We start from the raw sequence: 24,152 nt of genomic DNA, 5'->3' as shown, positions 1-24,152 counted from the left end.
AACCTGTTTTGGCACATAGGTTCGTGTGGTTCCTGTTTTTTATTCTAAATGCTATGCCCCTTCAGTAACATCAGCTTCTTAACACCATCAATTTAAGTTTACAGTAAATTTTGTCCCATTAAGCCCTATAAGTATAGATCTGAGGAATACAGAAAATTGATAGTGGAGGTTCTCTTTAGAAAAATTAATTAATCTTTATTCTGCCTTCCAGCCCAGGGTTAGAATGATTCTATGCCTAAAGGTTGCACTAAACCACGGGTCGGCAACCCGCGGCTCCGGAGCCGCATGCGGCTCTTTGAGCCGTCTCCTGCGGCTCCCAGTCGCCTGGTGCGCGCGCACCTCTCCGAACGGGTGGAGGTGCGCGCGCAGCTCTCCAAACCTTCAAGGCGGCGCTTGGCCCAAAGAAGCGGGAACTGGAGGGGCCACGATTTCCCCTCCAGAGGAAGAAGGCGCTGGATGCGGCCGGCTCCGCGGGGAAGGGGGAGCGGCGGCGGGGGCGACGGAAAAGCTGCAGAAACGGTAGGAGAGATGCTGACTGGCGGCGGCCTCGGAGGAGGCGGAGGGGGAGGAGGGAAGGGTGACCCGGCGGGGGGGGTGATCCAGAAGGAAAAGGGAAACTCATCCCGCAGAGCGGTTGCGAAAAGAGGGAGGAGATAAGCCAGCCCGGTACCTGGATCCGCTTCCTGTGTCTCCTCCGCTCTGCCATGATGTCCCCGTTTTGGTCTCCTTGTGAAGTGGGGCTGAGCCGGAAAAGGGGGATGGGGAGACCGAGGGAGGGAGGAAGGAAGAGAGAGAGAGAGACGGAGCCAGCGGGCTCACGAGGGGCAGCAACCTTGCGAGAGGCCGCGCGCAAGCCATTAGGACGCGCACGAGCCCTTGGGGAGGCAGGGCGGGAGCGCGGTCCAGCCGCTGGGCTTCCTTTCCCTCTTGTCCGCATCGCTGCAAGGAATTGCGTTGTTTGGGGAATTTGTTGAATTGGAGCCATGGGCTAGTCGTGGTTAAGGCACTTGTAGGTGAAGCAAATCACAAAAGCCCCCAAATCCTTCTAAATGCAGCCCACGGGCGAGCTTCCCAAGTTGTTTTAATTTAGTTTGCACGTGGCAATAGAAATAAGCTTTTTTCCTCCTCAGCGGATCGGTGCGGTGAAGAGGCTGGGCTTCCTTCGGGGGGCCTTTCATTCCTGTACAAGGGGAAGGGGAACTCTCTGTGCTTTTGTGTGTGTGTGTGTGTGTGTGTGTGTGTGTGGCCCATCTGCAAAGCTGCCGAGGAAGGAGAAGCGGGATACTGGTTGGGTGGGGGAGCGGCAAAAGCGGGGGGGGAGAGAGAGAAACGGCTCCGCCTTTGGTTCCCCCTCCTAAAGCACAGGGGCGCTAGAGAAAGTTTGGAGTTGGGTAAGGAAGCGCAAAATTCAGGAAGGAAAGCGGGGCGGCGGGCGAACGGGAGACCTGCCAACGTTTGGGGAGGTTTGGGGAGGTGCACGCCGGGGAAAAGGCTGGGAGAGGAGGGGGTCCGGGCTGGGGGGGAGGGATGGGGTGGGGGAGAAGGAGGCTTCCCGGGCTGGGGGGGAAGCAGAAGCGAGGGATAAGGACTCCTCCCGCTTGGCTGCTGCCGCCGCCGCCACCACTCCTACGGCCGCCGCCACCTGCTCTCTCGGCTGGTTGCTTTCTGCTTCTCTCACCTGCCCTGCCCCCCCCGCCTGCCCTCCTTCCTGCCTTCCTTCCCTCCGCCTCGCCTTCCCTGCTCCCGCGTTTTCCCTCTCCCCGCCTCGGATTCGGGGTGATTCCCCGGGAGAGGGCGATGGGATTCCAGCAAGCTTTCAAGCCTTCTCGGCGGTCTCCGGCACGGCTCAGGAAGCGTTTCTGTGCCGCCCGGCCGGAGCCTTTGCCTCCTTCCCTCCCCCAAGCGAGGCGTCCTTTTTCAAGTTGCAAAACCAAGCGGGGTGAAGCGGGCTGTCGGGAAAGACATTGCCGCCTCCTCCTCCTCCAGCGGCGACACCTCCGGTCGGGCCCTGGTGGCGGAGGAGGCAGTGGCAGAGGCGGCCGCAGCACCGGCAGCCTTCCTAGCAGCGGCAGAGACAGAGGCGGCGGAGGAGGAGGAGGAGGAGGAGGAGGAGGAGGCGGCTGCAGAGGCAGCTTCCTGGCGGTCTTCTTCCTCTTGGCTTCCTGCCTCTCCGCCCGCGGTGCAAGCTCGGATGTTATGGGGCTGGCCGGCCCGGACTGGGTCGGGCGAGTCGATCACCTCCTCCTCCTCCTTCTCCCGCTCCCTCTCCTCTCCAGGATGACCCTCCTGAATGTCTTTCCCGACAGCCCGCTTCACCCCGCTTGGTTTTGCAACTTGAAAAAGGACGCCTCGCTTGGGGGAGGGAAGGAGGCAAAGGCTCCGGCCGGGCGGCACAGAAACGCTTCCTGAGCCGTGCCGGAGACCGCCGAGAAGGCTTGAAAGCTTGCTGGAATCCCATCGCCCTCTCCCGGGGAATCACCCCGAATCCGAGGCGGGGAGAGGGAAAACGCGGGAGCGGGGAAGGCGAGGCGGAGGGAAGGAAGGCAGGAAGGAGGGCAGGCGGGGGGGCAGAGCAGGTGAGAGAAGCAGAAAGCAACCAGCCGAGAGAGCAGGTGGCGGCGGCCGTAGGAGTGGTGGCGGCGGCGGCAGCAGCCAAGCGGGAGGAGTCCTGATCCCTCGCTTCTGCCTCCCCCCCAGCCCGGACCCCCTCCTCTCCCAGCCTTTTCCCCGGCGTGCACCTCCCCAAACCTCCCCAAACGTCGGCAGGTCTCCCGTTCGCCCGCCGCCCCGCTTTCCTTCCTGAATTTTGCGCTTCCTTACCCAACTCCAAACTCCGCCGGCAGAGGCTCGATCTGCCGTTCTGCAAGCCTCCGCCGCCGGTTAATACCCTGTATTCAGCTCTGGGAAGTGGGAGGGAGGGGGAGTTTGGGGGAGGGGGAGCTCCACGGTGCAAAAATAAAGCCCTGCCGCTCTTCGCGTTGCTTGCCCGACTGGCTGTCACGGGACCAGCCCTGCCCCCATCCACCTCCAGTATGGATGGCTCTGCCAAAAGAAAAGCAGCCGAAGCAAGTCTCCCATTGAGAGAATGGGGCGGCGGCGGCTTGCAAAACGGCGGATCCAACCTCTGCCGGCGGCAGAGGCTGGATCCGCGCTCTGCAAGCCTCTGCCGCCAGCAGAGGCTCGATCCGCCATTCTGCAAGCTGCAAGCGTGTCTGCCGGCAGAGGCTGGATCCGCCTTTTGCAAGCCTCCGCCGCCCCATTCTCTCAATGGGAGGCTTGCTTCGGCTGCTTTTCTTTTGGCAGAGCCATCCATACTGGAGGTGGATGGGGGCAGGGCTGGTGCACGTTTTGCCTTGTTTTGCGCATGCGCGTGCGTGCATGCACGCGCGTGCACATTTTGCGGCTCCCACTTTTTTGTGTTTGTGACGGAACCGGTTCTGAGTGGCTCTTTGCCTTTTTCCGGTTGCCGACCCCTGCACTAAACGAAAGAGGGATAAAAAATTATCTTGAGTGCTGCCTACAGACAACAAATGTGAAGCTAACTTTATGGAGACTACAACAGGGAAGGGAAGAAATTAGTCCCAGATGCTATACCTAGGTACTTTAAGGGTGCTCCTGTGTCCTTAAAGGAACCTTTCTAAAATTGAATCTGAAAGCCCTACTATTTGTAACTTTATATAAAGAAACAAAATTGTTTACATTTGTTCATTAAACACTTATGGAATGGTGGAGGCAAAAAGCTTTTGCTCAGGCAATGTAGAGTGTTAAACAAAAGTACTATAGAAGTAGAAAAGCAATTACATTTGTTGGATTTCCCTAAAGATTTTTTTAAAAAATAGCCCAGGTTCTTTGTTTAGATCAGCAGTACATTTAACCTGAATAGGGCACTAACTCTAACATTTTAAAAAAAATCAAAGAGCTATTCTTGGGGGGGGGGGGAATCACGAAAACCCTTCATTCTTTGAGACTCTCTCCTTCTAGCAAAAAAGCTGTTGAAAATACAATTCATGTACAGTTGCATTAACTATTTTATATAAAAAAACACAGCTAAATTTTATATTCTCCTTATTAAGTAAATTTCTAGGTTTTTCAGATTTATTTTATTTACAGTTGTTATTAGATGGTCAGTATGACTGAGTTGTTGAAATACTGAGATTCTAGAAAGACTGAAGAACAGCAACAAGATGATTAAGGGGAGTGGAAGCTAAAACATATGAAAAATGGTTGCAGGAACTCGGTATGTCTCGTCTAATGAAGAGAAGGATTAGGGATGATATGATAGCAGTCTTCCAATAAATAAGGGGCTGCCACAAAGAAGAGGGGGTATATCTATTCTCCAAAGCATCTGAAAGCAGGAAAAAAACAATGGATGGGGGACTTCTGGTTTTGCGTCATGGTGAGACGGATGCAGGAAGGCAAGGCTCTGCCTTCTGCGCCCAATTTCAGCCTGATGGGGGCCCTGAAAAGGGCCTAAAGTCGCCCTGAAGAGGCAATGAAGAAGGAAGGGTGCCTTGTCGATCACGGAGAGACGGTGGTCTTTCCATCTGATCCAAGGAAAGCCCTCCAAACCAGCAGGGGAAAGACTGGCTACATCTCTGTGGCCGACCATTAGCTGCTGACAACTGAAGAACAAAAGCACCAATTAGCACATCATAAACAGCAAGTTTGGAACTGGGTGAGAACATCGATCCTTTCTTTACTATTTTACAACTGAATTTCCTGGGAAACGCTCCCAAGAAGCTAAAAATCTCTGGATGTGAAAGGAAGTGGTGTTTCAAATTTTTTATGGGGGACAGAAATACACAATACTGAAGTGGAAGTAATACAAAGCTACAGTATTGATGAATTTGAGATAATTGTTAAGATTTTTCTCTTTGGAAAAACAAACAAACCATTGAGGTAAAATATAAGAAATCAACCCTTTGATTTAAGAATGGAAAATGGATTTTGAATATCCATGGATACTGTCAGGCTCTTGAACGGGAAATAACTTTATGTATGACTGACTTGCAAGGCCGGTGTGTTGTGTGCAATTAGCTCACATGGTGTAATAAGATGGTGGATTTGTTGCCACTGTGAGTTTTGATGGGGGCACGAAGGGAGGCTCAGCCAATCTCAATGTATACATGGTTGTACTTTGACAATAAAGGTTCATTTGTTCGTTAATTTGAGTATAGCACTACAACTAGCTCCTTGGCTGCTTGGTGATTTTTGGCTTAAGGGAGAACAGGTAGCAATAAAGGAAAATATTTTGGCATACTTATCATCTTGACCTTCTTGGACTATAAATACCTACTGAGTTTGGACTCAGTAGTGGGAGAGAAAGAAAAAAAATGACTTTTGAATATGTCTGGCTGGGAGAGACTTTTGAGCTGTTTTCAGGGAGGCTGAACTTTTTGAACACTTTGAACATTGTGGATTACAATCTTGCCTGACTGACAATTTTCAGGATACTTGAGACAAAGGATTAATACTATAAAATATTGCCATTAGGACTGGATCATAAAGGTTACATATAAAGACCAGAAAACTAGAGGAAACTTTGTTCCACTCTTACTGAGACTGGTGATACTAGAGGATTTCTAGGAATGATGCCTCAAGAAAAAACAAACACCCTTCAGAAGGAAATATACTCGATGCTACAGCTAATTCATCAAACAATTGTTGCACACAAAGAGAACATAAAAAGAAAACATGAGACTAAAAATAACCTAGATGATAAAAATGACGAAATCTCCAAATTAAAGCTACAAGTGGAAAGTCCCCAGACAACGACTACAAAGTATGAACAAATAAACCAGAAATCAGAGGATGAAGCAGAAGAAATGGACCTAGAGATGGAGGAGATAGGAGAAGAGAAATATGGACTGCCATATGCAAATAAAATACTGCAAGACCTACCTATATTAATGAAAATGCAAAAGACCCTTTACTTCTTAGGTCTTCAAAATACACCTGATGACAAAGAAGAAAATTTTAAAAAATGGAATATAGAGTTGTCAGGGGAAAGGTTAGAACTTGGGAGACAAAAAATAAAAAGAGAAATTGAGGGAGAAGGAAAGTGGGAGTTGCTTAGGGAATGTGGATGGGCGGAGTTCCCCTCCCAAAAATATCCTATCTAAATTGTCTTCCTCATGCCAAGCAGCTTTCACAAAAGTAGAAAGAAAAATCCTGGGTGATTTAATTGCCTTGGCTTGGAAAGCTACTTGGCAAAGAAAGAGTTAGATTTTAAAAAACAGAGGATCTGATCTATTAGAAGGGGCATTATTTGTTTAAATACCTGTTTGATATGAGTAAAAGAATGGATGACCCTTAGATATAACTAGATTTTTTAATGAAAGATATGATTTAGAATTAAAATAGCATTTTTTCTCTTTTTTGATATGGGAAATATGAAAATAAGAGGATTGATATGAATAAAACCTTTAGCTATATAAATGTAATTAATATTGAGAAAATCATAACTGACAAGGATACTTCAAATATTGATGGGAAATCAATAAAAGCACGAAAAACAAGATACTGATATATGAATTGACATTATTTGTATAATATTAGTAAAATATGATGAAGATGTTTAACTATGTATACATCAATGTACTAAGAATTATAACTGTGTAATGAGAGGAAAAGGGAAAAAATTGGGGGAAGGAAGGAGAGCCAGAGAAAAATACTGGATTGTGCAATACTGAACAGATTTATATTGAAAAAGCTAATGTTAAATATGTGAACCCAGACAACATGCTGTTTACTAAGCACTAAAGGTTGTAATGTTTAAAAAATCAATAAAACTTAAAAAAAGAAAGAAAGAAAGAAACAATGGATGGAAACTTATCAAACAGAGATTCAACCCAAAACTAAGGAGAAAACTTCCTGGCAGTGGGAACAATTAACCAGAGGAATGGCTTGTCTTCAGAAGTCGTGGGTGCTCCATCTTTGGAGGTTTTAAGGAAGACATTGGCAGCCATATGTCTTACATGGCATATGGTCACCTGCTTGAGCAGGCTGTTGGACTAGAACAGGGGTGTCAAACTCAATTTCATTGAGGGCCGCATCAGCATTGCGGTTGCCCTCAGGGGGCCGGGTGGGTATGGCAAGGGTGGGCGTGGCCTACTGGGTGGGCGTGGCTAGAGTGCGTATGGCCTACTGGGTGGGCGTGGCCAGCTCTACATCGTTCGCATCAAGGGTGCCTATGGGGGCCTGGGCAGGAGTGGGACAGATCTGAGGGTCTCTGGCAGAAGGAGGGTCTCTGGGCCAGGGCCAAGGCAGTGGGGGCCGTTCCCTCACTGTTTCCAGGATGGCTTCGCGGGCCACATGAAACCACTTTGCGGGCCGGATCCGGCCCCCGGGCCTTGTGTTTGACATGTCTGGACTAGAAGATCTCCAAGGTCCTTTCCAACTCTGTTATTCTGTTATTCTGAGTTTCTTTAAAGGTGGCCAAATTTTGTTTTATTGTCTGTCAAAATCATTATATTGTTGTTATTTTATCTTTTACTTTGTAAGTTTTAATTTTTATCTTATTTTAAGTGGAATTTTGTTATTGAGCATAATAAAGGACTGACTGACAGAAGGAATTAATGGTGGAAACAGAAAAGCGTCTTGCTCATTTCAGTGCAACCATAGTCCATCCTAATTTATACACTCAAATAAAAAAAACAAATAATACATTCATAATCAGATCTAGTAATCCTTCATGACTTTGAAAAATCATACTTTGCAAGTCGAAGTATATTTAAATATATTTTAGGCTATTTTCAAGAGTCCAATTCTCAAAATATCGTATATGTAGTTAAACAGAAAAAGAAAACAACCACCACCTTTTTTTAAAAAAAGAAAATAAATGCTTCAAAGCACAATATTTATTTATTCATTTATTTGGCATTCACATAAAACAGATTATGATTAATGTTCACAAACAAGAAAGGATTCTGAACTTCAGTTTTATTAGCCCGAGGATAAAAATAATTACCAAGCCACTTTTTAATAATATAACTGATACTTTACCATTAAGTTTTTAATTCCTAGCTATTTCAGTTAGAGAACAGCACTGTATTACAAGATTCAAGACTGGGGCTTTTAATTCTTATTGGGCACATAACCATTGCTTCTGAGAACTAAAGTAAGAGATTCAAATAATTGAATCTGGCAAAGCTTTGTCTGCTCATATCCTCTACAGTAAGTTTATTTCTATCAACCAGTGGACCAAAGTAGCAAGCCACTTTAGAGTAATAGAAACCAGGAGAACAGGAGTTCTTTGGCACAAAGCCAGCTAGGTGACCTTGGGCCAGTCACTCTTTCTCAGCCCTAGGCAGCAGGCAATGGCAAGCCACTAAAATCTTCCCAAGAAAACATGTCACCAGGAGTCAATGCTGACTTGAAGGCATAGGGAAAAAAGTGAGCTGACATGCCCACTTCAACATGTTATTTCTGGATTCTAACCCATCTACTTCTAATAGAAATTTAAATCTTCCCTTTTCAATATAGAATTATTACACCAGTTCTTGTTTGCTAACTGCAAAAAGTTTTATTGTGTATTCAAATTGCTGAACCTGCCAGTGATAATTGTCAGGTCTTGAAATGAAAACTTCCATGGAAAAGAGAGCCCATCAAAATGGTCTCTGCCTTTTTCTCTCTCTTGGGCCTGTTAGGCTTTGCTGATAACACCTTACACTTCAATTTGTAGCATTGGAAAATCAGAGGGAAATTAACCTCAAGGGCAGCACTCATAGTTTAGCTTTCATGCAATTTTACTACAGACAGTGCACCTTTTTGAAAGACAACTAGATGACACGTTGATGGATTTGCTAAATTACCATTTTACAGAGAACGGGGGGGGGGGGAATAACAGATGCCCTAGTTTATCACTTCAGAAAAAGATTGTCACCCACGCAGGCTGAATAATCTAGGACAAAGCAATGAGGCAAAGAACCAGTCTCTATTGAAATGTCCCAAATGTAGTCAAAAAAATATTATAATCACAATGTATTTAAGCCTTGGTAATGAAGGCTTATCTCCAAACATGGAGCTTGGAAGCATCTGGTATCTACTGCTGCCTTAACTTCAGGGAACATTTAAAAGAGTAAAAATACACTGAAAAGGCAAATAATTAAAGGTTTTAATCTTAAATCTAATAAATTGTAAAATAATCTCTCTTAAATGTAGATTATTTTGATCTTATTTCACTAATCCACAGAGGCACAATAGCTCAGTGCATGAGACAGTTAATGGCAAGGTTGACCAACAGCATGCTTTCGAACTTGAGAATATTCTGTTTTAAGAAGAAGTCTCAATATATACCACAAATTCCACAATATTAACTTACGATACTAGGGAAGTTAATTTCTCATGAAGAAATGAAGTTTAGGAGATTATTAGGATTTTTTTTAATGAGCAGTCACTGACCATCTCAAAAAACAATAACAACTCAACTTGGTGTGTGGGAACCACTGGCCCACAACCTAGTGCTTCTTTTACTTAAAACCGCTAAGGAATTCTTAACTTTCTATTTTGGCAATAGCAATTTTATTGGTGCTGGATCTTCCCTCAGAAATTACCAAATGTATTCTTTAGATATAAATATTAAAAGTAATATTTAGCAAGGGAAATGAAGAAGTAGCTAGTACTTGGATCTATGCTCTACTTCTCTGATTATCAGTACTTTTTAAAAAATTAGTACACTAACATTGTTACTATTCTAAAAGAGCCAGACTGGTCTAGTGACTAGGAAGGCTAGAAATCAGAAGTCTGTGAGTCCCGTCTTAGGTGTGAAAGCTGGCTGGGTGATATTGGCCAGGTTCTCTCTCTCTCAACCCAATTCACTTCGTAGGGTTGTTGTTGTGGGGCAAACAGGAAGAGAAAGGATGTTTCCTGCCTTGAGTAAATTTATAAAAATAATAAAGGTGGGATTAAAAAAGCTTCTATATGCTTTCTAATTAGCAAAAATAAGTCCTATCCTTTTTTCTTATATATATGTAAATCACCCTGATAAATTTTTTTTAAAAAATGTTACCATAAATAGCCACAATGTTTTTATGTAGTTAATACACAGCTGAAACAATTAAGAGAGCAGTGGCATGGTTGGGATTATTTCTTCATAGCAAATAAAAATGAAATTCCTCTTGGTACACCATAAACAATCTTAGCTCAGGAAAGGTTCTTTTGTCCATTTCATTCTGTTTCGCTGACATTTGTTTTAATGCATATGGCACATTAAATTTAATGGAAATCACTAAAATGCACTAAAACAATTATCCTGAGGCTTAATTCTCCCTCTCCTGTTAAAGAAGTATATTTTCTGGATACAATTAGTGCTGTCATAAGGATGCTCTAAAGCAATCAAAAGATATTATTGAATTTGAATGTGTAACCACCGCTGTAAATGAGCACTATGCATACTAAAAATAAATATATATGCAAAACTGCTACTTCAGCAGTTCAACACAATCAGTTTGTCTGGTATTTAAACCCTGATGACAAAGGTTAAGATTCTAATAATGTTTTCATACTTCATGAAAGCCATGAAATTTTGATAGATGTAAGTATAGGATATTGTTAATGAGGGCCAGCTTACTTCCTGCATCTGTTTTTGAGTACAGTACTGAATATATCTGAATAATACAATTTATTAATGGATTCAATACATATTTTTATAAAGAGACATAGATACATACATACATACATACATACATACATACATACATACATAGTGTACCTAGAGATTCAATCAAAATACTATTAAACACATCAGATCTATAAGTGTACCAAAAGAAATTAAAAATTGCTATTAGATAGCCTGGGAAGGAAAAATCTTATGATGCAAAGTTAACCATTTCTGGACATCTTTCAATTACTTTATCTTCAGTTACTTTAGTTGTACTGCTGTAAAAATGGTATACGGACAAATATGCTTTGTATGCATATTTAAAAGCTATCAGAATATCTAGTACTCTGGTATTATACAATTACATGATTTCACCATCCTCTGAGAAAGGAAAACTGATCAACAAACTCAGCAAGCCATTCTTAGAATCAAACTCAATTACTCTGCCATGAGCATTCTTGCCAGAATGCAGAAGGTAGGAAGAGGCAACCAAAGATACACAAAGATACACCCATATATTATGTAAGTGAAAAAGTCTGCAATGGGTCAGAAGCAATTCTTCCTGCTTAATATGAAGTTCAGAAGCTTAATATAATTTAGGACAAATTTCCTAGCCAGAGAAAATAGACTATTTCAGTGATGAGTAACTGTATGGAATATGAAAAAAGGCTGTTTAACTGTTCCCACAATGGCACATCTGTGGTAAATCAAATAGAACTACAAATGATTACCTAGGCTTAACTGAATAGACAGCATGCAATAACTGCAAACAAATAAATAAATATTGATGTAGATTTCACTTGCAGGAAGTAGATAGATCAGTGTGTAAACGCAAGGGTTCTCGCAGCATGCATGAAGTGTTGAAGTTGACTTTTTATCTGAACCTTTCCTTTTAAGCCTCAAGGTCAAAGTTTATCTACAGGGAGTGCAGAATTATTAGGCAAATGAGTATTTTGACCACATCATCCTCTTTATGCATGTTGTCTTACTCCAAGCTGTATAGGCTCGAAAGCCTACTACCAATTAAGCATATTAGGTGATGTGCATCTCTGTAATGAGAAGGGGTGTGGTCTAATGACATCAACACCCTGTATCAGGTGTGCATAATTATTAGGCAACTTCCTTTCCTTTGGCAAAATGGGTCAAAAGAAGGACTTGACAGGCTCAGAAAAGTCAAAAATAGTGAGATATCTTGCAGAGGGATGCAGCACTCTTAAAATTGCAAAGCTTCTGAAGCGTGATCATCGAACAATCAAGCGTTTCATTCAAAATAGTCAACAGGGTCGCAAGAAGCGTGTGGAGAAACCAAGGCGCAAAATAACTGCCCATGAACTGAGAAAAGTCAAGCGTGCAGCTGCCAAGATGCCACTTGCCACCAGTTTGGCCATATTTCAGAGCTGCAACATCACTGGAGTGCCCAAAAGCACAAGGTGTGCAATACTCAGAGACATGGCCAAGGTAAGAAAGGCTGAAAGACGACCACCACTGAACAAGACACACAAGCTGAAACATCAAGACTGGGCCAAGAAATATCTCAAGACTGATTTTTCTAAGGTTTTATGGACTGATGAAATGAGAGTGAGTCTTGATGGGCCAGATGGATGGGCCCGTGGCTGGATTGGTAAAGGGCAGAGAGCTCCAGTCCGACTCAGACGCCAGCAAGGTGGAGGTGGAGTACTGGTTTGGGCTGGTATCATCAAAGATGAGCTTGTGGGGCCTTTTCGGGTTGAGGATGGAGTCAAGCTCAATTCCCAGTCCTACTGCCAGTTTCTGGAAGACACCTTCTTCAAGCAGTGGTACAGGAAGAAGTCTGCATCCTTCAAGAAAAACATGATTTTCATGCAGGACAATGCTCCATCACACGCGTCCAAGTACTCCACAGCGTGGCTGGCAAGAAAGGGTATAAAAGCAGGAAATCTAATGACATGGCCTCCTTGTTCACCTGATCTGAACCCCATTGAGAACCTGTGGTCCATCATCAAATGTGAGATTTACAAGGAGGGAAAACAGTACACCTCTCTGAACAGTGTCTGGGAGGCTGTGGTTGCTGCTGCACGCAATGTTGATGGTGAACAGATCAAAACACTGACAAAATCCATGGATGGCAGGCTTTTGAGTGTCCTTGCAAAGAAAGGTGGCTATATTGGTCACTGATTTGTTTTTGTTATGTTTTTGAATGTCAGAAATGTATATTTGTGAATGTTGAGATGTTATATTGGTTTCACTGGTAAAAATAAATAATTGAAATGGGTATATATTTGTTTTTTGTTAAGTTGCCTAATAATTATGCACAGTAATAGTCACCTGCACACACAGATATCCCCCTAAAATAGCTATAACTAAAAACAAACTAAAAACTACTTCCAAAAATATTCAGCTTTGATATTAATGAGTTTTTTGGGTTCATTGAGAACATGGTTGTTGTTCAATAATAAAATTAATCCTCAAAAATACAACTTGCCTAATAATTCTGCACTCCCTGTAGAACAAGCTAGTTCCTTGTAAAAGTTTTGGTTTTGTAACCAACAAACAGGATGCTAAAGGGGAGTAGGAAGGATAAAACAAAGAACAGCTCAAGTATAAGGCTTCAAAATCTTTTTATAACAGAATTCTGCAGGTTGTCTTCTAACTGATAAACGTGATACACTGATCCCAACTAGGAAGCTTCAATGTCCAACTGAAGGTCAGTATTTGATAATTTTATAACACAAAATAGGAAAATCCTGGAGGAGTTTGACGAAAGGCAGATTAGAATTCTTTTTTTTTTCTACACTGAATACAGGCGGAGGATTTTTCAACTACTGCATAGTGTCAAGTTCTTTCTGTGAAATCTGATTTCTCTATGCCTGTCCTTCCTTCTTAATTAGATGCTCTATCAAGTACCAAAATCCACTTTCTCTTTGATGGTTTACAGTATTATTATCAATTTGTTTCCAAATTGCCCAAAGTATGCTAAAACCTGTATGAAACAGGTTAAAGAGAATCCACACCTCATGAGTAAAGTGGTGCTTTACTTCATCACAATTAACTATTTTGTTAGAACTGATGCAGTAACATAAATTACAAACTGTTCACTTAGTCAACCTATAGCTCAAAATACCATGATATATATTTTAATGCAATTTAAATCAAGTGGCTGGTTAAAGTTTAATCATTACTCAAAATACAGATTGGTCCTATATCCAGCATTATAGTGCCAAATACAGATCTCAGGCTATTGTAAGATGTTTATCTAGATTAGAGTTAGGGGTGGGTGGGAGAGGTTAGGTCTCTCAAAACTATCCAATAACTGCAAAATATAGCCATTCTTCTTTCAGTGATTTTTGTGATGACTCTGGAAAGGAGCTTCAAAATTTAAGTACGTAGTATCTTCCAACGAATCTTCCAGGTAGTTTGGCTAACTCAGCACCAGGGTTAAATTCCTTCTTTCTTCATCCGAGTTTGCTGAGCAAGGAATATAGTTGAATAAATCTATCCTAACATCCATATCATCTATATACAATTAAAATTCTTGTGTCTTTTTGTAATTTTCACTCGGGCAAAACAATGCATCATAGGAAATCAGTTATTGAGCTACGGTGCCTCAAATGGGTTAACTTACAGAATGTGTCCGAAATGAGAGACCCATCACTTTGAAATTGGAAATTGAAATTTGGCAAAGTTGCAATTGTTCAACACCGCTGTGCCTTTCAACTACGCTTCCTATAAACCTGTAGACTGAATGATGCAAGGTTACATGGGACGGGAGTGTCCCTGCCCTGTTTCTTGCCTCCCTTTGTCTCCTGTTGGTGATGGAGGCTGATGGGTGAACAGTTGGCTGCTTTGGAACTGTGGCCCAAATCTGAAACCTCTTAACAGTGGTGGGCAGTAAGGGAAGGGTAAGACAACGATTTGGATGTCTGCCAGAGCAAACCCTCTTCCTCCTGGGAGGGAGGGGTCCTTGGGGGACACACCAGAATGGGGACAGTGGGTTCAGTTTCCCTTGCAGTACACAATTCCCTTTGTTCTCCTCCACCCAGCAAAGTTGCAGGCAGTTGCTTGGCATAGCCATGGAGGCAGATGAGTGATTTTCACACTCCCTACCACCTTCCCAGAAGTAACATCAATAGGGAGGCCGGCAGGAAAATGGAAGTCATTCCCATTCCCACTACTTCTTTGCTTGTCTGGGGTCATTCCGTTTCTCTGTTTAGGTAAGGATTTCTGAAAGGATGACCCAATGGGTCACAGGTTATCTAGTTTATTCTGTAACAGTCTGCTTGCCAGTTTTTAGAAAGGTAGTTCAAAACAAATACGTTCCAAGTCAGGAGTCAAATTACGCAACACATAAAATGGAAGATAACTTAAGAAAAGTAGACATTTCTACATTTGGTTAAAATGTGGCACCTAAGCCAAAGCTTTAATTTGGAAAACCAAAGCTGGCTACCACTTAACGCTGCTCTAGCTTAATTCCTCTCTTCCTTGGTTATTGTTTTATGGATTTTTTTACTTCTTTGGGCATTTCTGCCAATTTACGATAATACTTCTCTTTGAAATAGGAAGCCAAACTGTTTCTCTGCTTCCTAATATTCTCCTCCTCAAACTGTTCTATGTAGCAAAGCCGATTTCGTTACCTGCCACCTGCTGCTGTTGCTACTGCTGATGGTTTTATTTAAAGCACAGGCATATGGTGAAGAAAGAACTCATCATGACCCCCCGAACTACTGCAGATGAATGCTGTACTGTAGTGACAGAGAGAAGCTGCTGATGCTGCTTGCTCTTTCTTATGACTCGGTGTCAAAACCAAATAATGGGAAGGAACCTCCCACGTTCAGTCCTTGCCACCCTTCCTCTCAGCCATTTTTAAATACTATAAATGATTAAAGGATTTTTTTTTCAAGGCTTCTCTAATCAGGAGTAAACAGATACAATATAGGAGGAGGTTCTGCAAAACATAACATCATTGAAAACAGTAGTATGACCAGCAAATTTTGACCAGGAAAATTGAGTTGGCAAATTAAATATCTTAAATGTTCATGAAAAAGCACGCTGGAGGCTAACCTACAAAGTTGGGGAAAAAAATCCAGAAGATGACAATCATGCTCATATTATTACAAAAAACCTCTATGTGTACTTTTCCACAAAGCCAGGAGGAGTAAAGTTTGGCTCAAAAAAGATCTTCCCTTTTTATTCTTTCTGAATATCAGCCCCATAAACCGAACCCATCAAGAATGAGAATCTGCCATCAGCTGCCTTTTACTTTACTCACTTCTTGTAGAACATCTCAATCATTAACTACAGTAGAGAAAAATGGATCCAGGCTATGACAAGTAGCTGCCTTAGTCTGAAATTCACAAAACCCCATTTCTTTTCTACAGATGGTATTTCAACACAGTTGACAATTTTTTCTTCCCTCAACTTATTACTTTCTTCCATTGGGCAGGGAGAAACCAGGCCAAATTATGGGGGAAAAAATCCAATTATTCTTATGAAAAATATTTTTATCCAGAGATGTACTTAAAATAGATATTTAAGATTTACTGAATCATTAATCATGAAAACACTACATTTACTACTATATATGTCTTAACTTTGTTTACCACAATAAAGCAGCATCCCATCTCTATTGCTCTAATAGTACCTGTCAATACCTTATTACATATTTCCAAATCCATTAGTAATGAGGAGTGCACTTTTAAAAAGGAGAACATTTTGATTCCGTTGCCACCCTTATGCAATTCTAAATCATTCTTGAGGAAGTCTTTCTTACTTGTCATGCTGCTTTCCAGGATTATAATTGTCTAAGATCTGAAGTTCCATTTCCTGCTATAGGAACTGCTATAATAAAAGTTTGGTTAAGTATGTGCTTTGCTACAAAACTCCTTTTGTCTTAGCTAAATGGGAGAATAATTCTTTCCAGACTACAGTGTATAATCAAGAATGATCTAGGTATCACTAGCAAAAAGAAGTATGCAACTTACCTGTTCTTCAGAGAGCTGTGAGATGTGATTAACAGCAGCATAGGACTCTATCTTTGGATTGAAGTGGTTGATGATAGCTCTGAAAGGGAGAAGAATATTATGCTATACGTGAAGGTTAGAAAGGGGCAATAGAAATATTTTAATCCACAGTAGCATATTAGCAGATAAAACTTAAAGTGAACAGTTGTAAGAATATATGGCTCTAAATAGAAAAATGGGAACAAAATTGAATCATTCATTTGTCACCAAGCTTTCTTTTCATTTTATATTTAAAACTGGTCCATTTTTGGACTTTGCCTAGAATTGAAACTATGATGTTTGTTTAGAAACTACATAGGCATGAGCATGTACATACTATTTCTTTGCTGATATGCAATTACTGAGATGTTTACATTTGAGAGAACTTTTCCTCTTTCACAGCCAAAAATGACGTCTTTACAATGAAAACATAATATAAAACACTTTCATCCTTGATTTAAAAAGAGTCAAAAGACATTCATTACTTTTCATAACCAAAGTAACTGCCCTGTCAGCAACTTCATAGTTATTTAAGTTAAAGACTAAGGGCAATCCATGGCCAAATTGTGATATACATCGTAGGCTTTATATGCAATGTACTAACCGATGGGTCATGGCAGATGGGATAATCTAAATACAGATGTCTCCATAATATTTAATCTGTCAATTAAATATTATACACAATGCAATGCAATTATAATTTGGGAAGTGAAGATAATGTATAATAGGAAGTTAAAATTATGAAGATAATGAAATACTGCTAAAAAGATTTCATAAAGTTCTTATGTTTTAAAAAATCAGGATCTATGGCTATAGAAACCATCCAACTATGGTATTATCTTTTTCAAAATTTGTTTTTGTAGTAAATGTGATAATAGTTCTTACTATAGAGATAAAAAAAGAGAAAATAAGGGCACAATTTCATATAGTGCAAGAACTTCCCCACTGGGAAAAAAAATTAAACAGTAGCACTTTCTAAAATAAATAGGCTTTCTCATTTGTAGGAGGTTAACAGCTAAACAAAAGTATTTCAGAAAATATGCAAATATATTTTATGTAATATAAGTCCAAAGATATAGGGTATGTTCTTTATATGCAAAGGAATTATTTTATTTCTATTTTATTTGAGCTGAAGGAATTAAAGTTTCAAGGCTAATAATGGTCTCATTTATTCTCTCTATGCTCTATCATTAGCTTAAGGGATAAATACATGAAATGAGTATATCCAGCAGATTAGAAAATGAATCTTATCTAAGATCCTTTGTCACACAAGAACCTCTTTTTTGTTGTCCGTCTGTAACTGCATGTGGAAAAGACCTTGGGAAAGTGGGCAAAGAGACACTAGCAAGGGAACAGTCAAAGAAGAGACAGCATAGCCCACAACTGGATAGTGGGTAGGGCAAAAGGATCAGAATAGACTCTCCCTAGTTTTTTGGACTGTAAAAGAGCCTGGGTTGGGGGTGAGTGGGAAGAATTGTATTTTCAGACTTGCAAGATTGATGTTTATGAGGTAAACCAGAAAGGAAAGACAACCAGATGAGCTAATTCTATTTTACTGTAAAGCTACATTAATAGAATCTTGCAAGACTAAAATTAAAAAAAAATCCTCTACTCTCTTCTTTATATCATCAATTTACAACTACTGTGCACACTTACATCCATATTCCTGTACCTAACAACAAGGCATACCAGAATGAGAGTTAACACTGGGGTTGCTGCACAAGCGAATTTTATCTAAATGAGGCAGAAGCAACCAGTGACCCTTATAGTCTGTCTGCCTGTCTCTCTCTCTCTCTCTCTCTCTCTCTCTCTCTCTCTCTCTCTCTCTCACACACACACACACACACACACACACACAGAGTCACTTAGTGATCATGCACTTGACAAACATTTCACCAGACTGTATTGCAATTTTCTATTGTTTCAAGTTACCTTCCCTGTAAGCTTCCTCCAAATTGAATCTTTAAAATTAATTGTATTCTTTAGCTTCTAGAGAATGTTGCAGAAGTTATTTACTTTTCATTTGAAGGATTTCATTTTATCAAACAGTTATACAGTACAATTCAATATTCCATAATGAGAAAAAAGGACAAGCAAAACCAATTTTAAATAGACAATTCTGCTTATCTGCAAAAAGTAACTCTCAATTATTCTTTATAACAAGGAAAATGTCTGACTATAAAGTCTTATCTGTGATAATAAACTTTGGATTAAAACTCCACTTAATTCTATAGAAAAGATGAGAACATGAATTTATTTTTTCCTTATGAGCTAAGACTGTGGCCTTGTAAAGAAGGATCCATTGAATTAACCGGCTATTTTGTGCCATAGTGCAACTTCTATAAGGAAGCAAGGATCTCTTCCATATCTCTCAGACTATCCTGATTCATTTTATATAAAGCTGCTTCTGTCAGATTAGTATGATTTTGTTTGCTTGGATACGGCAATTATTTAATTACAATTTTATGTTTCTGTTTTATTTTACTTGAAATAGAAAGTGTTTAATCGTTTTGTTAACTTTTGGAACTATGGTCAGTGAAAGAGAGAGGGAGAGGGGGAGGGGGAGGGAGAGAGAGGGAGAGAGGGAGAGAGAGAGGGAGGGAGGGAGGAGAGAGAGAGAGAGAGAGAGAGAGAGAGAGAGAGAGAGAGAGAGAGAGAGAGAGAGAGAGAGAGAGAGAGAATATCACTCCCCCACTTAAGTCTTATATCAAAACTACATTCCACATGAAACAGCAGGAAAAACAACTGAATCCAAAAATATACTGTTTTCCTCCACCTACTGAGGAGGTTAGATTTCACTATGCCGGCATCATAATGCAGTGCTAATGTAGTGTAGGAGCAGAAAAATAATTAACTTTTCTGAGGCTTGGTACTTATAAAAGTTACTGATTCGCTATAATTTACATCAAGTATGACCTTTCTTCTTACTGTGCTAGCATTTGGAGAAGGAATATTTGTTATTCATAAACTGCTGGTAAGGAACTCCTTCACTAACAATAACATGGGATTGAAAGAACATTTCAATCATCCTTGCCACACATTCTCATTTCACCTAAGCTATTTGTTGGAGAACAGGGCATTTGTTGTACACTATACTCTTCCTATCTATTCAAGAGTTTGCAAATTGTTATTTTTGAAATAGGAGTTCAGTAGGAAGATTTGGTGATTTCAGTCTTCTCTATCAACAGCACTATCAATATGTCTGAATAGTTGGAAAGGATTAGCAAGCATTCAAGAAAGAGAAGGCAAAGATGTAGTATTCTGTCACTTCTAATCTCATTTTCAGCCTATGTCACACTAAAGTGTCATAATCCCATATATATTGGAGATATTAGAGACCAAGTTGTGAAAAAGGCAACTAATCAGCCAGAAATACTGCCAACCTCTCGGAGAGTGTCTCTGGATAATGTACACAATCTAACTTACCAACAGAAAACATTCAGTATCAGTAGATCAGAAAACAAGCCAGGGAAATAGAAGCTTACCATATCTGATAAACCAGGGAATAACGTAACAGGTTTTTTGTTTTTTAAGTGGGAACTTCTGAGAAGACAACGAGAACAGGGTTCCTTGTTGCTTGTTAATTCCTCAGTATAAATTACCAACTAGGATGGTCAGACTGGTTCCTTTCTCAAAGTCCACCTTGGATCCAGACAGAAATGCATCTAAACAATTTGTATCATTCAAGACTGTTTTGATGGTGGAACCACTACCCATTCTGGAATCTTATTCAGAAGATCTGATATTAGTGGACTATGTCTAAAGGAAAGTCTTAATTCCTCTCTCTTTTAAAGCAAATGTCTCAAAGAACTATATGAAGTACTGCACCTAATAACATGGTGAAATCTAGAACAAGATTTCCCTCTCTCACACATACACTTTTTATCCATTGAATTTTTTTTAAGCATAAATTCAAACATTTGGATTTTTTCAATTATTTCCCCAAAAAAGATATGATAACAAATCATTCTTACCACTGATTTACCCAAAGAAGGCAGCTGAACCTCTAAATCTCATAAATCAATGATTTTGGCCAACATTCATACGATACCAGGTCTACCTATGACTACTTAGAATTTTGGAAGAGTGTTAGTATATTTCATTATTGCTGTCTGAAATTTCCTGATGATTTCATTATTGCTGTCTAAAATTTCCTGATGATTCTGCTACAGTGTAGCTTAAAGATTCTTGTTAGCTTTAGGCCAGAGGTCCCCAACCTTTCTCGGTTGGCGGACCAAAGGGAAAGGGAGAGGGAAGCATTTTAAGCGTACACACGGGCAAAGGGGGTCACGAGCATGCAGCGATGCAAACAGAGCAGCGCTAACGCCTACGTGATGCAAACGGGGCGACACTAGCACCCACGTGACACTCGCTAGCCCTGCCACGCCCCATTTAGGCCGTGGGGGCATTAGGGCACCCCATTTTGCCACACGGCAGCCTGTTTTTGCCACATGGCTGTAGCCTCTCCCATGGCCCACCTGTCCAGCGGCCCAGGAGCCAGCAGGCCATGGCCCGGTAGTGGGCCATGGCCCATAGGTTGGAGACCCCTGCTTAGGCAACACAGATTATTTTCTGAGTGTATTAAACTTGTTTCACAAACAATATGTATCTGGACCAATTTGATTCCACTGGATTAAGCACTTTAGCTCAGATTCAATTCCCCACAACTTCAAGGGAAATTATGGGAAAGAGCTGTTTAACTTTCTGGGAAAATGTAGTAAGTTTAACAATGCTTATATGACCTAAATCAGCACATAGTGGTACTTTATACAGTAGTACACAATACTGTGATTGTGGTGCTGATATGCAAACTATTAAACATATTGTGCAAGACTGCCCACAACGTACATTCTCTGGTTCCCTAGAAGATCTGCACCAAGTGATGGCAAAGGTGATTGCCTGGATAGCTAAATTGGACATCCAGTTATGAGGCCACTGCCATATCCCCACAGAAGTTTTGTATATAATTATGTGTGTATATGTTTACTTCCATTCTGTCATGTTCTCATCATATCCTAAAAAAGTACACAGTAGCTTCCTATAATTTATTTATTCATTCATTTTCAAGGCTGACTTCACAGTGACTCTGGACAGCTTGCAATTAAAATTCTAAAAGAAATGTAAAAGAAAACAATATATACCAGAGAAAAAGAATACAGCTGGCTGAAAGATAGGAATAGCAATAGCACTTAAGACTTATATACTGCTTCACAGTGCTTTACAGCCCTTCCTAAATGGTTTACAGACTTAGCATGTTGCCCCCAACAATCTGGGTCCTCATTTTACCAACCTTGGAAGGATGGAAGGCTGAGTTAATCTCGAGCCAGCAAGAATCGAACTGCTGGCAGTTGGCAGAATTAGCCTGCAATATTGCATTCTAACCTCTGTGCCACCACGGCTCTGATAGTACCAAAGAACCCAAAGACATTCAACCATTATCCTAACCCAGGTGGGGGGGGAGGTATAATTCCACAGACCAAGAGCTGTTACTAGGAAGGCAAACGTCTTGCATCCTGCAAGGTGGCACTGCTTAATCCATGAGACCCAGAGCATGCCCACTTTAACTAATTTCACCAGATGGGAAGAAACGTATCGAGACTGGGAGTCCTTCAATCATGCTATTGTACTATTTTAAATGTACGGCCTTGTACAGAATTAGAGACCTAATTTATAATTTTTGAAATATAATTTGCCTCTGAGCAGATGTAATAAATCATTTATTGATCCTGCTCATACAAATTCTATGTACTCTACAAGTGCACAACCTGTGGCCCTATAGCAATATGCAGCTCCCATTGCTTTTAGCTTTCAAGAGAGTCCCAACACAAGACAGAAGAACAAAAAGAAAACTCTTTTGCAACTGCTTTGTATTATTCTCTCTAGTTTTTTTTTAAAAGAAGACAATTTGTTTTTAATTTGCTCTTAATTTTAGTCTCAGCAAACTGCAGTACCAGTTTGAATCCTAACAGGTATTTTCTTTTAACTGTTGAGAAATGTTGGGGGAAGAGGATGTTAGCTTTAAAAAGATAACTTGTACTTGATAACTAAAGTATTAAATCTGCCTGCCTACCCTTTATGATCAGTTACTTTAGAGCTGCACAATGTGCCTGTCCTCTGACCCTCAAGATTTCATATTCATTAAGATGTCCCTTTAGACAAAATTTGTCTAAAGCAACATGCTTTCCAAAATCTTCCTTGGAAAAATTCAGACTAGAAAATATTTAACCATGTTGTTTATTTTGGAATGTATTCCAGAGATATGAGAATTAAAAAATAAAACATTTTTTTTATTTTTATTTTTTTAAAATAAAAGGGTCTGGAAACTAGAATCAAAAATATGTAAGTAGCTGTTCCAGGGGAAAGAAGAACTCCATTTGCTGGCAGTCACCAGTTGATAACCTTGTCCTGGGTACTGGGTGGTCAAATTTCTGGCACCAATGGCCTCAAGGTCCTGGTAGTAAATGCCAGATCTGTTTGCCATAAGTCCATCATCATCATCATCCATGATTATGTATCACCTTTTCAATCAGAGTTCAAGCCCTATCTTGGGATGGAGACGGTATTAGTCACTGTCCTGAATTTTGTCATGACCTGAATAGAGGAAGTACACCCTATTTGTTCTTATTAGTTCTTTGGGCAACTTTTGATACTGGTGACCATGGTGTTTGTGACCATTTGCTGTTTGTGAGGGCTGGGGGCTGGGGCCATTGTCTTCCTCTCGTTCCTAAATGAGCTGTTGCAATCTGTGTTAGTAGGGGAGGATAGGTAAGCTCTAATTCAAGAAACTTGGAATGTTTAGCCTTGAAAAGCTAACTAAGGAGGAATAAGATACAAAATCCAACCTACCATGGTTGTCCGACAAGTCCATTTACACTAAAAGCCTCAACAGAAACAATAACATTTCCCAAGAAAAATTTCATCTAACCAAAAAAGAGGGCATTATCCATATCTTAGTAGAATAAGGAACAGAGCATGTACTGAAAAAATGTACTCATGCCCAACAGTGTCACACTGAGGGACTATAAATATCCCAGCCTGAAAATAATGTACCAGATGCAATGAATTTACATGTAGGTGATAACTCCATACAGTACACACCCAAATACCAAGTCATAACGGGCTTTATAACTTAAAACTATCACTATCTGACACTGAAAGCCAAAGGAGTTCTTATAGTTCCAGTGAAATATAGCACTACAGCAGCTGGGGACCAGTTTCGTGGTAAACTGGGGACTGGGGGGAGATGGTTTTTCTTCTGCTTGCTTGCCCACCACTCATCTCCATCTCTGCAGCCCAGCTCCTAACAGATTGGTATTAGTCCATGACCTGGAGGTTGGGGGGTTGCACTAGAGGTTCTCAGCAATAAGCATGTGAGCCACCACATTTTGCACTAAATGCAGCTTCTGAGTAACCTTCTAAGGCAGCCCCATGTAGACCTGTTATTTCTCATTCCAGAATGCAAAACAAGATATAATGGACTTAAGGTACAAGAAAGGATAATCTTGATTGAAATTTAGAAGAAAAAAAAACAAACCACTTTCCAGCAACAAGAACAGCACTACAGTGATTAGTTAAAG

General features: G+C 40.9%; 1 protein-coding gene across 1 annotated transcript in view; it reads right to left on the bottom strand.

Annotated features, from left to right (window-relative positions):
* Window positions 1-24,152, bottom strand: part of ARMH3 (armadillo like helical domain containing 3) — a 174,899-nt gene that overhangs the window by 36,314 nt on the left and 114,433 nt on the right. The window contains exon 24 of the mRNA XM_083364355.1: window positions 16,558-16,636. Within this exon, the coding sequence (XP_083220481.1) occupies window positions 16,558-16,636 (79 nt within the window). The remainder of the gene's footprint in view (window positions 1-16,557; window positions 16,637-24,152) is intronic.

This window comes from Vipera ursinii, assembly GCF_947247035.1.
Source record: "Vipera ursinii genome assembly, chromosome: 5".
Taxonomy (NCBI): domain Eukaryota; kingdom Metazoa; phylum Chordata; class Lepidosauria; order Squamata; family Viperidae; genus Vipera; species Vipera ursinii.
Note: the sequence above shows the minus strand (reverse complement) of the source record. Positions and strands in the feature narration are given on the sequence as shown.